This window comes from Biomphalaria glabrata, chromosome 5, assembly GCF_947242115.1.
Source record: "Biomphalaria glabrata chromosome 5, xgBioGlab47.1, whole genome shotgun sequence".
Classification (NCBI taxonomy): Eukaryota; Metazoa; Mollusca; class Gastropoda; family Planorbidae; genus Biomphalaria; species Biomphalaria glabrata.
This window is the reverse complement of record NC_074715.1, coordinates 2,416,888-2,433,210: the sequence shown is the minus strand read 5'-3', so window position 1 is coordinate 2,433,210 and position 16,323 is coordinate 2,416,888. Positions and strand designations below refer to the sequence as shown.

Sequence of the window (16,323 nt, the reverse complement as noted above, 5' to 3'; positions counted from 1 at the left end):
AGATAGATAGATAGATAGATAGATAGATAGATAGATAGATAGATAGATAGATAGATAGATATTTGTTAAATCTACTTAGATCTAGATCTAGAAAAAAAAATTGAAAAATGGAGACACAATGATGCGACAATAAGTTGGATCTCAGTATCGCTATAGATGTCTAGAACCTAAATATAGGTAATCATATCCAAATACTTTGTTTAGTGAAAGCTAACCTTTTGGATCTGCTTCTAAAATTATCTTCTGTTGATCTTTTTTTTAATTAAATGAATTCAGAAAGATAAGATAAAGATTGTGTAATTCGTTTTGAAACATCAACAAACAATGTAAAGTATTTCTAAAAACTATTGATCAAAAAATAAGTTGAGGAATTTCCCAATAACCTGCGAAACTATGTTTTCGAAAAAAAATAATTATGCATTAGTCGCAGACCTATATATTTATATACTATACCTAAAGTTGAAAACACTCGAAGACATGCCTTATTATTATTATTATTATTATTAGATCAGAAACCGGAAACAATTTCTTATCCGATAATTATCAGATCACAGACCTATATATCTATATTTATAGATTGTTATGTACGTAATTCTTTTTTAAGCTGTAAGGGAAGTCGCCCCAAATCAAGGAAAATCTGTATTTTCGGTTTCAAAAATTATAAATAATGCAATACCATTTTTGCGAAATTTAAATAGAATGAGTGGTCAATTTAAATCACAGAACTATATATTTACGCCAGTCTATGGTGTTTTCCTGTTAGTTGAGATAATGTTTCGATAATCCTAGATCGAAATAATGGAAGGCTGTTGATTTTAATCCTTTTATGATTATATATTGTACATTTGTGGCAAAATATGTAGGTCACAGCTGGGACTGCGCAGCCACGGGAAATACTGCATTCCTCACTAATCTTCGGACTCGAAGACTTACTAGCCTTATTATTATTATTGTACATTTAAATAGATTGATTACCTAAATCTTTCTCGATCTACATTATGTATCTACGAATTTGCAAAATAATAATTATGAGACGAGAGTACATTTAATTTCGATGTTCAACTACATAGGTTAGGGTTGAAAAAAAACAACATTCTTTACATCTTATAACTACTTTACAAAGCAACACCTTGTTTCAGCTTTTTAAAGTTTATCACATTTTTGTGTAGCGTTAGAGATCTCCATATCCAGTCTAAATATAAAATATATAACATATACTAGACATATATTACCCGCGGCCCGAAGTGTCGATGTAGTCACTGAGAGTGTTTGTAAACAATTAAACGAAATAATAATGTTATAAGTAAAGCGAATGCGTGAATGTAAATGGCTTGTGTGTCACAATAGCTAATCGAACTGAATACATTTCTTCAAAGAAAAACTGTTGCTTGTAAGCCTACGTATATTTGATTAAAATATGAAATGAATAGACTTTATTATGTATGTTTATGTGTTAAAGAATAAAGTAAAAGTTTCCCTTGCAGACCTTGCGGTCTATAGGGCAGATTATATAAAGGTCATCTGTTTTTGTGGCCTACGGTTAACGAGGGTGTCATGTGGCCAGGCACAACGATCACTTTTCCCCAATTAATGCCAGGTATTAATTATAGCTGGGTGGACTTAGAGTCGCACAAAGATCCCAAATATTAAAATGTCAAATTTTCAGCGGGACTCGAACCCAAGACCCCCGGTTCAGAAGTTAGGCGCTATACCACTCAACCACCGCGCCTCCTCTAAAACTAAGTAGTACTAGATATTTAGAAACCAAACCACAGCAAAGACTAGTTTGTTTAGATGACGAGTCAGGAGAACAAATCCAGGTGTTAAAATCAACATATCAACATATCAACATATCAACATATCTTTCTTCTCTATCTATTTCAATAACAACTGTTCGGTAAACGTAACTATAAATGTGCAGCTAGGTGCTGAAACAAAGGAATGATACATACATATTGAATATAAATGAAAAGCAGCACCAGGGAACCACGTTTTTAAGATAAGATAAGATAAGATAATTTTTATTGATCCAATCAAATGGAAATTTAGTTTGACTACAATTGACAACCTCAGCGTAACTACTGTAAAATAACAATATAGAGGCAAATACGAACAAACTTCACACACAAAAACACATACACACTCACAACCAGCGCTTTATGAATAAGACCTCTATGTACTTCTCGATGACGACAGATGACCTTGTAACACTCTGACCGAAAGTGGGATGAAGGAGTTTTTAAATCTTTCTGTTTTAGTCCTAAGGGAAAGGAGACGACCACTTCGTTCAGATCTTATGTAACAGTGGTTTAATAGGTGCAGGTTATCTTTAAGAATCGTATGTTTTTCTGTAATCGTGGCATTGAATTTTTTTTTTCCAAAGGAAAGACTAGCGTCACTTAGTAAGTGTCAATAATAAAATTTACTTTTTTTTTGACATTTTAAACATTTTAATGGCTATGATAGAAAATGGAAGTTTCTCTTTCAAAATTTTCAGCCAAAGAGAAAAACGATCTGAGCTCCCTTCATCTTGCAAGGCGGCCCGACTATGCCCTCCCCTTTGTTACGTCACGCCAAGCTTGACCTCTGACCGGATGTTCTTAAGACCCCATTGACAAATAAGTGGGAGGAGCTAATCGTGATCCGGGTGTCACATTATCGACCTGGACCTATCACATGATCTATCACGTGCTTTCCTACCCCAGGTCTATTTCCGACCAACCAGACTAGAGTACTCAAAAGCATCTTTAGAACGTTGAGGGCAGGGGCGTAGCTAGGAATTTCCCGTCGTTTGGGGGCCCGGGGTGGGGGGGCTTGACCTCTATGGGGGCCCCTGGATTTTAAGTAATATTTAATTTTTAATATAAAAAAGCATTCATTTGGGGGCCCCCTCCAAGTGGTCGTCCGGGGGGGGGGGAGGATTTTCAAATTCTCCCCCTCCTCCCCCCACCCTAGCTACGCCACTGGTTGAGGGGCGTTTATTTACAGATTCCATTCATTGTGCTCCTTTATTCTTATTACATCCGTTATGGTAAGATTACGTTCATTGCTGGACTGTAGTACTTTACCTTCTTGTATGTGCATTGTAGTATGTGCATTATGTGTATTTCTCACAGTTGTAAGTAGGAAACATAATTACTTTACGTGTACATATGTATACATTGTGTTAACGTATGTCAACAATGTGTTGACATTATTATTGCTACATTGCTCAATTGATTATTGACGCAATTATTGATTATTGACGCAAACACTTGTATATATTTGTACATTTTATTTTTTGTTTTATTTCGGCGGATCGACTCGATGATCTGTTCAAGGCATTGACACTGCGCTTAGAAAATAGTAATTATTTATTTTTGTCAATTTTGTTTAGACAAGAGTTGCGCCTCTTGAGCTGGCACTCTCTACTTTTAAGTTTTATTCCATTGTTCATAGCCGACGGTCGTATGTAAACAATGACGTCATGATCACTGACCACTATCCATTGTTCTTGTTTATGTTTAAAGTTCCCCATTCAGACCTTGTGGTCTATAAGGCAGATGATGTAAAGGTCATCTGTTTCTGTGGCCTACGGTTAACAAGGGTGTCATGTGGCCAGCACAACGACCAATCGCCTTTACTTCTCCCTAACTAATGTCAGGTGCCCATTAGAGGCGCCCGAAGATCCCGAAATTAAAAATCCCGGTCTTCACCAGGATTCGAACCCCGGTCTCCGGTTCGGAAGCCAAGCGCTTTACCGCTCAGCCACCGCGCCTTGTTTATGTTTACCCCCTTGGAATTATGATCATTCCCCTTGTATTGATCTGATCTCATTGACCTACATTGTTTGCCAAGCGTCAATTGACCTTATGTGATTCTCTGATTGACGGCAATGTCATTTTACATAATGAATGTACTTAGCTCAATGTTTTTATTTCAGCCTGATTGCTGCTAGAAACACCGACTGGTTTCTGCCTCTTGCTGGATCTGAAATCCTGTTTTTTCTCGGCATCTGAATTCCTGCCTGTTGCTGAGTCCCCGTACTTATTTGTATGCCGAATTCCTGCTGCTTCTTGATCCGAATCCTTGCTCCTGGATTCCTTGTATCTGTTTTCCTGCACCTTATCCTGTTTCTGATCTTTTGCATTCGAGCGACTGAATCAATCCTTAACTCTGTAACTGTAGGAAAGAGCTTGTACCATCTCAAGTCAATTCTTAGCCCGCCCATTCATCGTCGATTTTGCTCCATCTCTTATTTGTCAATGTGGTCTTAAGAGCATCTGGTCACATCTCGAGGACAAACCAGCCGTAACATTCTAATTTCATCTGAAGTTTTCTAGTTGGAGCTGGTGACCCCCTCCCCCCCCCCCCTCAATTACCTCGGACGCTGGAAGGAGAACTACGACACACGGTGTCGCCATTGCATGGAGGACGACGAGACAATAGACCACATTCTTTATGAATGCAGAGTTCTGCACGAAAGGCGATTGTGACAAGGATTTGATAGAGAGATAACTGGTACATGTCCGACACAAAGGCTGTCCTTGTACGGGGACAAGGTGACCTTAAGACTCACTGCTCGCTTCCTGTCACGTGCTCTAAGGGAGTAATTCCGAGCATGTTTATCGCTGCCAATGGGGTTTCTGATTCGGTACCCCACAACGCCGACACTACTAATTATATAATTAATTGGCTTTTTTTTTTATATTTAACTCTTTCTCTCCTAACTGACGATACCAACGTTGATTTCACCAGAATGTGGTAAATAATTACGGAGAGAGAGATTAAATGATACACGTTTTGTAACAATGAATTATTGTGCAGAGTTTCAACTTGATCCGAGATTGGACGTGGGAGAAAAAAAATCATAATTTTAACAAGACAGACTAACAGACAGACAGACAGACAGTTAGACACAGTACGTTGCTATAAAATTTCTAATAATAAAGAAAACAATGTCAGTGAAGGCATCCATAGTAACGTTTATTTACACAGATACAGATCAAAGAATTTTTTAGTCCGATTCTGAATGATTATCTATACGAGTTTTTCGATGATAAATAAATACAAATATAACAATCAATATCACTAAAAGCGTCTCAAATATGAGTACACTTAAAATTAAAGGCGCGCGTTTCCGTAAAAGGGAAGTAGAAAAAAGGGCAATCCCTCGAGCTGTGGAAAGAATGCAAAAGAACCTTTATGAATATAGTATGTAGATATTACTACTACAGTTATTAGTGCAAGGAATATATCTATGTAATCCCTCTCCCTCTTTCTCTCTCTCTTTCTTCTCTCGCTCCCTTTCTATTTCTCTCTTTATCTCTCTCTCGTTCTCTCTCTTTCTCTATCTCTTTTTCTCTCTCTTTCTCTCTCTCACTCCCTTTCTCTCTCTCTCTTTATCTCTCTCCCGCTCTCGCTCTCTCTTTCTCTCTCTTTGTCTCTCTGTCTCTTTCTTTCTCTCTCTCTATCTCTTTCTCTCTCTCTATTTCGTTCTCTCTCTCTCTTTCTCTCTCTTTCTTTCTCTCTCTCTTTCTCTATCTCTCTCTCTATTTCGTTCTCTCTCTCTCTTTCTCTCTTTCTTTCTCTCTCTCTTTCTCTATCTCTCTCTTTCTCTCTCTCTTTCTCTCTCTCTCTTTCTTACTCTCTTTCTTTTTTCTCTCTTTCTCTTACTCTTTCTCTCTCTCTTTCTTTCTCTTTCTCTTTCTTTCTCTCTCTCTCTCTCTTTCTCTCTCTCTTTCTCTTTCTTTCTCTAACTCTCTCTTTCTCTCTTTCTCACTCTCTCTCTCTTTCTTTCTCTCTCTTTTTCTTTCTCTCTCTCGCTCCCTTTCTCTCTCTTTTTTTTATATTTCTGTTTTTCTCTCTCTCTCTTTCTTTCTCTCTCTCTCTCTCTTTCTTTCTCTCTCTTTCTGTTTCTCTCTTTTCTCTCTCTCTTTCTCTCTCTCTTTCTCTTTCTCTCTCTCTCTCTCTCTTTCTCTATACTGCTTTTGTTTTGACAAATTTCGTGTTTTTAGCTTACTCAATGCACTATAATCCTATTACCATTTTTAAAAAAAGAAGAGGTATTTGTGTTAATGTTACCGCGAACGCTTTTTAAATGCATAACAAAATGTGTACGACTGGAATTTGAACTCAGCGCTTAACCTTCCCCAAGGGAACTAATTCCACTTGTACCACAGCTGTAAAGCACAATTTCTTTCTATTGTTCGACGCCAAAAACAAAACAATTAATTACCAACAGTTAATTAACTATTTAGTATATTTTTTTTATGTATTCTTGTTTTGTCATATAAAAGAAATATTAGTGCTAAATTTTTAACATGATCCGAGATTGTGTGTGAGAGAAATAAGGTGCACTAACATTTTACCAGACAACCAGAAAGAGTGAGTTTAGATAAGCTTTGTAAAAAAAAGAATAGATAATAAAAAGGTCCATAAACATACCAGGCATAGGAATACATTCGGTAGTTTTGTTCAATCTAACAACGTAACCATCCAAACACGATTGGCACACCCTCGAGCCTGTCTTACAGACTTGACAACTTGCGTCACACATGCAGTTATGTCCATGGCTTCCGATGCAGGCTTTTTTGGAAGAACAAAAAGGCATAATCTAGATCACCTTGGGTATAGTAATATCACATAGTCTACGCGTCAGTGTCTCAAGAGGTGTGAAACAAACGTAATCTAGCTCATCTTTAGTATGGTACAGTCACTCAGTGACATCAGGGTCACTACTCAAGAGAAGTATATACAACATAATCTAGATCAGCATGGGTATAGAGCTATCACGTAGTGTTCATGTCAAGGTCTCAAGAGAAGTGTAAACAACATAATCTAAGTCAGCATGGGTATAGCGCTATCACGTAATGTACGTGTCAATGTCTCAAGAGAAGTGTAAACAACATAATCTAAGTCAGCATGGGCATAGCGCTATCACGTAATGTACATGTCAATGTCTCGAGAGAAGTGTAAACAGTATTGTCTAAGACAGCATGAAATGTACGTGTCATTGTCTCAAAAGAAGTGTAAACAACACAACCTTGATCAACTTGGGTATAGCACCGTTAGAAATCGTTTCTTCTCCAGGTCTCCCGAGAACTGTAAACAGCTTTATCAGCTCATATATAGTGCTAATCGCCTGTAACGCCTCTTAAGCATTGAGGCTCCAATGAATACGACGCTTTAATGAAATAATCGTATCTTACCCTCCTAATGTCTTTTAAAGAGTTTATAGGTACAATTTTTACATATAAGTTGATTATAATTCTTTTTTTCTTGTCAAATTCAAAGAACTTTTTGTTTTCTTTTTTTTATTTTAACACTAATATTTTTAAAGCAATATATATGTATGTATATTTCGACACAAAAGGTCTTTTCCTCCTATGTGGAATGCTGCGTAATATAATTATTTTCTTTTAAATATAAATACAAATATTTACAGAAATAAATATGGTAAACCTACTTACGAATATTGCACATAGGCGGATTTGAGAATCCGTTGCAACCATTGAGGCAAAGTCCACTCGCAGGATCACAAATTCCGCCGTAACAATTTTGGCTACACCGAAATATACAATTCAATCCGAACTGACCGGTCCGACAAGCTGGGGGAAAAAAAGACATTAAGGTGTGTGTGGCTTTAAATATTGACGAAATTCAAAGAAAAACATACTGAGCTGTACACGATTAAAGAGAAGGGAGGATACACATCAAGCAAGAGAAACTTTACATAATTATTCATAGTCGATGACAATACATGAACATCGGCGTAGCTAGGGTTGGGGTAAGAGTGGGGAGAATTTGAAAATCCCCCGAGGTGGGCCCCCAAATGAGTGTTTTTTTTACATTAAAACATAAATATTACGCAAAATGAAGGGACCCCAAAGAGGTCAATCCTCCCTGGGCCCCCAAAACGATGGAAAATTCCTAGCTACGCCCTAGGAACATAAATCAATTAAACATTAACCAATTAGTTAATCAATTAGTGCTAATTAATTAATTAATCTCTATATAACAGAAAGAGAGCTAGACCAAACCACTTCCAGTAATTGGCGTTTTATTTTTCTTTAGATAATCTTTGTTTTAAAAAAGTAATTACACGATTTTTTTTTTGTCTTTTGCTTATTAATATTCTAACGATGGCACCACTAGGCATCACTACAGGTGTAACGCTAGAGACGTTTCGGGTAATCGTTCTCTCATCGTTGCTCTACGGCGTACGCCTTTGAAACGTGGAGAGAATCGAATACAGAAGGCACGCAGAGAAGCTTTACCATTTCCAAGAAATCTGCCTAAAAAAAATGATGAATGTAAGATCGTTTCTTTCTTTGCCCGACGAGAGTGTCAAGTCGCCGGCGAATGTTAGGTACCATTATAGATGGGTGAACCCAGGTGCATCCCAAAAATCACGATGCCGAGACCCTAACGGTTCGGAAGACAATCGTTTTAACACACAGTTACCAAGTCCTCTAAGGTCGGAACGGATTGCGTGGGGCCCAGTCTGGGTAAGGATATAGCGATAGTAAATGAAAATTAAGATTTTGTATTTGAAAATAAATTCGTCTTTGCATTTTATACTTTTTGTTTACTAAACACAATTCACAATCAAATCAACTTTTATTTAAAGGCCTTACGTGTATCGATGTCTTTAAAGTGCATTATCGAAATTCTGTTTTCTACATAGATCATGCTGTCGATAATAAGAATTTCCAAATTATTTAATCTTCGAGAATTGTTGACCTCAAGTAATGTTTTTTATTAGTTTGTGGCACTAGAAGCTTCTTTCACCACATGCCACAGTTACGGGTATTGTTGTTGTTATGAATTTTAAGGAGATTTTAATTATTTTAGGATTTTTTCGTATATTTTTGCTATTTCAGAAAATTTTCACAAACTCCGGAAAAGGCAGGAGCTCGCGGAAACCCTGTTATAAGCTTTGATGGTTTAATATAAAAATTTACACCTAGAATTAGAGTGGGGTCTATGACAGTGCGAGCCCACTTCGGCCGCATAAGTTTCAGTGGCCTAGGGCCGGCCCTGCATTAAGGTAAAGGCTTTAAGATAAATAAAATCAGGATGGTATAGGCATACAACCTTAAAAAAAAAACAGAACCATTGGCGTAGCTAGGGTGGGGGAGACTTTGAAAATCCCTCCGGTCTCCCTCTCGAGGAGGGACCCCCAAATGAGTGTTTTTACATTAAATAATAAATATTACGTAAAAATTTCGTCCCCAAAGAGGTCAAGGCCCCCGGGCTCCCAAATGATGGGAAATTCCTAGCTACGCCCCTGACCAGAAGATGAAAATTTAAAAGCCTAGCTTACGCTGATCGCAGTATGGGAAATTGGAGTAACCCAAGCAAGCCACATAACACTGGCCCGTCGACCTGTCACACTTGAAGTTGAAACATCGTTTGCAGTAATCGGCATCGCAAGGAAGCCTCGAGAGGGAGATAATACAGTCTGTAGGAAGAGACATAAGAAGAATTATTCATAAAGGTGTGGACTTAGTTGAGTGTTGATTGCGAGATTGTAAAGGGAGATAATACATTCTGTAGGAAGAGGTATTATATAGCCATAAAGGTGTGGGCTGCGTTGAGTGTTGATTGAGAGATTGTAATCATATTTGTATTAATGTTTCCTTCTGAGGCGGTGTATCCTCTAGTACAGTGATGCTCAAAATACGGCCCGCGGGCCATATCAGGCCCGCCCAAAAATTGGAAAAAAAATGTAGGAAACCACTCCTCACTCTATCTTCCACGGTTTCCATTCTGCGCTTTTCTAATTTTCAAATATTTTTCTGTTCTTGTAAGAAAAAAAAATATGTTTTAATTTTCATGCGACATGAATCTTCTATTATTTTTAATTCTTTAAAAATGTTCGCTGCGTATTAAGCTAGCCGCGTCCTTGACCTCTTGTGTGTGCGACCCAGGACATCATCCCTGCATAAATTTGGATCGTCTTTTCGTATCAACTCAGGTGGAACTGTACCATTTAATACAGGGGTTCTCAACCTGTGGCTCGCGACCCCTTTGGGGGTCGATTGACGATTTCCCAGGGGTCGCCTAAGACCATCGAAAAATGAATTGATTTTTTCCATTCTTCTATTGCTGTGTGTGTGTGCTGGGGGGGGGGTCGCGGCAGAGTGGGGTGTTGTAAAAAGGGGTCGCCGAGCCTAAAAGGTTGAGAACCGCTGATTTAATAGGTTTGTGTTTAAGCTATGGGAGAAAACAAAAAGTAGGTTCTAAATCTAACACTTCGAAGAAAAACGAAAAAGTCTGGTTGGATGTCTCAGCGGACTTGCAACAAGAGTTCTCAAAAAAGTTGTCAATTAATTTTTTTCCCTTTTCGTTGATGTGGCCCGCGACATGAGTGCCGGAGTGTAAAATGGGCCGAGGGCCGATCTAGGTTGGGTATCACCGTTTTAATTTAACGAACATCTTGTATGGGTAAATAGATCTTAGAAATACGTGGGCGAGTGTCAATATGTGCGGGTTCAGGATTAGTAAGTGTAGGCTGTAGTATATATGACATACCACTGTTACCACAACGCTTCTGGACGCCTCCAGTTCTATGCCTGAGCGCCTAATGATTGTTATATAACGTACTTAATGCTTAATGAAGGCGCCATTGGTCACTTCATTGGTTACGCCATTGGTCACTTAATGGAACAATTCATTGGTCACGTCATTGGTCACATCATTGGTCAGTTCATTGGTCAGTTTATTGGTCACATCATTGGTCACTTATTTGGTCACATCATTGGTCACATCATTAGTCAGTTCATTGGTCACTTTATTGGTTACGTCATTGGTAAAATCATTGGTCACTTGATGAGACAATTCATTGGTCACTTCTTTGGTCAGTTCATTGGTCATATCATTAGTCACTTGATGGGACGATTCATTGGTCAATTCATTGGTCAGTTCATTGGTCACATCATTGGTCACTTCATTGGTCACATCATTGGTCACATCATTGGTCACATCATTGGTCACTTTATTGGTTACGTCATTGGTAAAATCATTGGTCACTTGATGAGACATTCACTGGTCACTTCTTTGGTCAGTTCATTGGTCATATCATTGGTCATTTGATGGGACGATTCATTGGTCAATTCATTGGTCAGTTCATTGGTCACATCATTGGTCACTTCATTGGTCACTTCATTGGACAATTTACCGGTCACTTCATTGGTCAAACCATTGGTCATCCTTATTGTCACTTCATTTGTAAGTTAAATGGTCAGTTTAATGGTTACTTCATTAGTCAGTTCATTTGACACTTCGTCAGTCAGTTCTTTGGTCACTTCATTGGCCATTTTATTGGTCACTTGACGTAGATTTGTTCTAGTTATCATGTTAATTCGATTGCTTTTAACCTACGTGATGATACCAAGAGTTTTTCTTAAAATAGCAACTTCAAACTAGGAAGAAAATTTGAGACGGAGTCTAGCAGTCTTTAAAGGATTCCTGCGTACATTATCATGTGTGGCAGAGGCCCTCTGTCTTCGTGGGGTATTCTAACGAGGTCAACAAAATATCCCTTTTAATTTACTATTCTATAAAACTTTTTGCATTTTGCATAAGTTGGCTTTAATTAACGCTTTACATTCGACATAAATCGGTATTCATAACGCTTCACATTTAACATTAGCCAAATTACATAAAAGTGTTTCGTGTTAGCTGATTGATTTTGCAGTCCTCCGTATGCTTCGAACTCGAAGACAAGTCTCATTACTGAGGGATGACTGTCTGGTGGTGTCACATGCGCTCTGGACTGTTGTTCGGTGGTTATGAAGGAATCGGGGTTGGAACCCTACCCGTCGTCCTGAGGGAGTTTTGGGCTAGAATGTAAATATATTTTCAAAATCGGACGAAACATTCGAAACTAGTTAAACATTTCACGACCAAACAGTCAATAGGGTTTACAATGCTCTTTATTTTTTTTTGGGGGGGGGGGCAGACTTTACCTTTACTGATTGAAATATGACATTCCCCTGTTACTCCGAACGTACGCACACGAAGCTGTTTGACTGGGGCCGATGAGGTGCAATAAACATCTATGGTTCCATTGTCCACTTCCACGCTCCTGCTTCCGTTGATACACAGGCTCGTCTGGAAGTTGTCGTTGGACACGTTCACGCTTCCTCCCATCGTATCCGACCTTTCATCTGCTCATAAACGAAACAAAAGGTTTCGAATGATTATGATGTGTTAGCGTCATCTGTTTCTACAGCCAACGGTTAACGAGCAGGGTTGCATGTGGCCAGCACGAGGACCAACCGCCTTTACTTTCCCCAAATAAAGTCAGGTACTCATTAGAGTTTGGGTGGACCCTAAAAATCCGGAAATTCAAAATCCCAGCCTTCACTGAGATTCGAACCCAGGACCTCAGGTACAGAAGCCGAGCGATTAACCACTCAGCCACCGCGCCGATACCCGACTCAGCGGAGTTTATAGAGCATCACGGATAAACCTTCTCCCAGATATTCCCCTCTCCCACCGGTTCCCAAATGAGATTGGACCAGAGCGCTCTGAGCATGCTGTAAGCATGAAAGTAGCGCTATATAAAAGTGTGACCTAGTATTAGGATAGGTCATAAGACCAGTGACCTTTGCTGTACTCTGCAAGTTAGTCAAGTGGTACTTTGTGGTCCCAAATTATATTATCTAGGCTATTAACTATAGCCTCTAGATATACAAAATTACTGAGACAGACCAGTAATAATACTGAGATATCTGTCCATGTGTATGTGATGGAGTTTATTTAGAAACAAAAGAAAATGACATAATGAAACAAATCAAAGTAGGAAAACAGGTTCAGGTCTACATGATTAAAGAACCATCATCACAGAGATACAATAGTGTCTTATGTCAAAAACCAAAACGATGGTTTACAATAATGTCATACATACACTAACAATGAAATGACGTCATCCAAGAGACACACTACTGTCTCGTATCAAAACAAACGATGTCTTTTACAAAAAAAAAATCATACAGGAAAGAATAAGAGACTAAGTAGAGATAATATTTACATGAACCAACTTAGTACTAACAAATAAATAAAGTCTACTTTAGCTCATTATCGAAACACTCTTCCCACAACAGTGGCACACTCCTCTTGAGTAACACAGTAATAGAACAACAACACAAGTATTAGTTTTAGTTCAAACTACGCTGGTCAGTTGAAAGACTCAAGAGAGAGTGGCAATTGTAAACAGTTAACAGGGACTTTAATCAAGTATTAAAGGGGACTAACTCTTATTGAAAACAAAAGTAGCTACCCTTATTGTCCCTCTTGTCACAAAAAAAAAGCTTTAATTTATTATTATAATCTTTAATAAAGGGACAGAAATGACAAATACTCTATGTAGCGCTCCCTGATTTGGAAACCAGCTCGCCTATTGGTCTAGTTATCTGAACACTAAAAAGTAATAATGAGAACGAGGGGACGAAGAAGAAAAACAATTTGGTTTCATTAATTGTAATTGTTTATTAGACCCTCTTAAACGCCCCCCCCCCCCAAACCAACGCCCCCACTTTACATTTTTTTATGCCTGTAAATTAACACATGAAATTACATAATCTAGGTTTCACAAAGTTGTTAACGCCGGAAGTGGTAATGGTCTTAAGCCCATTATTATCTATAAAATGCTTCCAATGTCACGCGTCTCAAATAGCCTCTGACAAGTCCAACTCCTGACTTTCACGTGTGGTTCAGAGCCCGGCGGAACCGTTATCATCACCGAAAGGAGAAGGGGCAAAGGCGAGCAACTGGCGCCTAAACCAGGAAGCTTCGGGCAGGAGGGGCTCGTTAGCCTTGGTTGGCTACCCATCTAGGAGAAGGAAAACTCGGAATCCAAACCTCCGCTGCCTTGATGGCTGCTATACCAAAAAACATGGGAAAGACTTCGGGAGACAACCTGGAGGAAAAATCAGAAGCTGGTGACCCTTAGACAGATTGCTGCACACTGAGCTGCAGTCTGGCAGAGCCTGGGGGCGCTACTGATACCAAGCTGTATCGGATATTCCGTTGCTTTGGTCACTACAGCTGCGTGGAGAGGGGGGAACTGCTGTGTGACCAACATCGTTCCGACCATAGACAATGCCCAAAGATGTTGGTGAAGATTATGATGGTAATGATGATGATGATGACGAAGATGTTGGTGAAGATGATGATGGTAATAATGATAATGATGACGAAGATGGTGGTGAAGATGATGAGGGTAATGATGATGATGATGACGAAGATGTTGGTGAAGATGATGATGGTAATAATGATATTGATGACGAAGATGTTGGTGAAGATGATAGTGGTAATGATGATGATGATGACGAAGATGTTGGTGAAGATGATAATGGTAATGATGATGATGATGACGAAGATGTTGGTAAAGATGATGATGGTAATCATAATGATGACGACGAAGATGTTGGTGAAGATGATGATGGTAATGATGATGATGATGATGATGATGATGTAGGTGAAGATGATGATGGTAATAATGATAATGATGATGAAGATGTTGGTGAAGATGATGATGGTAATGATGATGATGACAACGAAGATGTTGGTAAAGATTATGATGGTAATGATAATGATGATGTCGAAGATGTTGGTGAAGATGATGAGGGTAATGATAATGATGATGACGACGATGTTGGAGAAGATGATGATGGTAATGATGATGATGACGACGAAGATGTTGGTCAAGATGATGATGGTAATGATGATGATGATGACGAAGATATTGGTAAAGATGATGATGGTAATCATAATGATGATGACGAAGATGTTGGTGAAGATGATGATGGTAATGATGATCATGATGACGAAGATGTTGGTGAAGATGATGATGGTAATGATGATGATGAAGATGTAGGTGAAGGTGATGATGTTAATAATGATGATAATGAGGGTGATGCCCTCCCCTGTTTACCTTTTCTTACATAGACCCTGATGACAGTTATGTCTGTTGGGACCAGAAAGTTGACTTGGAAGGCTACTACGCTGTACCAAGTGCAAGTGATCCGCTTTCCGTCTACTAGCTCCGTGAGGTCCTTTTTGACCACGGGCGTCACTGTAGGCCTTGGTTCAACCAGCATCAAGTCTTCTGTGGAAATCACAGCTTAACATCAAGATTTGATGAGCATAGACAGCAGGGTTACTGCAGTAATTGGACCCCACAATGACCTGCTAACAATGTGCGTAGCCGAAATGAAATTCTCCCCCCCCCCCTGCAGGCAGGGCCGGCCCTAGATATTGCGGGGCCCTATGCGAAACGGATTGCGCGGGGCCTAGTCTGGGTAGGGATAAGCATAATGTCAAAATTAAGATTATTTTAGTTAGAAAATATTTTCGTCTTTGCAATAAATTTTTATTAAATGATGTTTTTATTTATTGGCACCCCAAAATATGACAATATTGTCCATTTTTCAGGAGACTTTAATAATTTCGGGAAATTTCCTGAAAAATCAGGAGGCAGTGGAAACCCTGTTATTATATATAAGTTATTATGGTTTAATTTAATAGCGCGGGGCGTATGAAAGCGCTGGGCCTATGAAAGCGCGGGGCCAATTGCGACCGCATAGGTTGCAGTGGTCTAAGACCGGCCCTGCCCGCAGGTGGGTGTCTGAGTTTAGTGACTGATCTTTTGCTTTAATTTTTTTTTTTAGGTGAAATTTTAATACTAAACCATCACTTGGCCTTTCACAGTCAAGAGGATTTTGAGTTTAAAGCCCCCTACCAGTGGGTTTTGAGTCCAACCAACTTAAAAGGGTAAATGCGATTGGTCGTTGTGATGGTCACATGACACCCTGCTCGTTAACAGTTGGCTAAAAAAAAACAGATGACCTTAACATCATCTGCGCTATAGATCGCAAGATCTGAAAAGGGGAAATAATCTGGATTATCCATAGTACAAAATTATTGAGAGATGAGTTAAGTGAAAAAAGTGCATCAGTATGATTGAAATCTAATTCGGTTCGCTGTTTGACTTACGTAACTGGCACAAATAGCCGAACCATCCAGGAATGCAGTCGGAATTGTTTAAGCAGGCACCGAACTTGTCGCAGCCTTTTAGACAGTTACACTTGTAGCGACAGGAGGGTCCAAAATAGTTTAATGGGCACGCTAATAAAAAAGAGGATATCATTTTCAAGCAGCGATACAATGCAGTATGCAGTAGCGTCGCTAGGGGTTGTTGTCATCGGTTACGACTAGCTAGCAGACTCACCAGCTCTATTAATCTCCCCTTCCCAAAATATTTTTTTTTCTATAAATGTGTTCTTTATAAGGCTATTAGTCAGATATTTCCAGCGGCCCGCGGGTCTTAAT

At 39.0% G+C, this 16,323-nt stretch overlaps 1 protein-coding gene across 5 annotated transcripts in view; it reads right to left on the bottom strand.

The window, feature by feature from the left end:
- Window positions 1-4,944: 4,944 nt before the first annotated feature.
- LOC106065988 (multiple epidermal growth factor-like domains protein 6) overlaps window positions 4,945-16,323 on the bottom strand; it is a 31,289-nt gene continuing 19,910 nt past the window's right edge. For 2 of the 5 annotated variants that reach the window (XM_056028262.1, XM_056028263.1), the window contains exons 7-13: window positions 15,988-16,119; window positions 14,927-15,100; window positions 11,955-12,155; window positions 9,308-9,445; window positions 7,452-7,589; window positions 6,427-6,567; window positions 4,945-5,157 (exon numbers count right to left, since the gene is read on the bottom strand). In XM_056028262.1, coding sequence (XP_055884237.1) covers window positions 4,997-5,157; window positions 6,427-6,567; window positions 7,452-7,589; window positions 9,308-9,445; window positions 11,955-12,155; window positions 14,927-15,100; window positions 15,988-16,119 — 1,085 coding nt within the window. In that variant the 3' untranslated portion in view covers window positions 4,945-4,996. Of the gene's footprint in view, window positions 5,158-6,426; window positions 6,568-7,447; window positions 7,590-9,307; window positions 9,446-11,954; window positions 12,156-14,926; window positions 15,101-15,987; window positions 16,120-16,323 lie in introns of those variants that run through there. The other 3 variants (XM_056028265.1, XM_056028264.1, XM_056028266.1) reach the window with 3 other exon arrangements.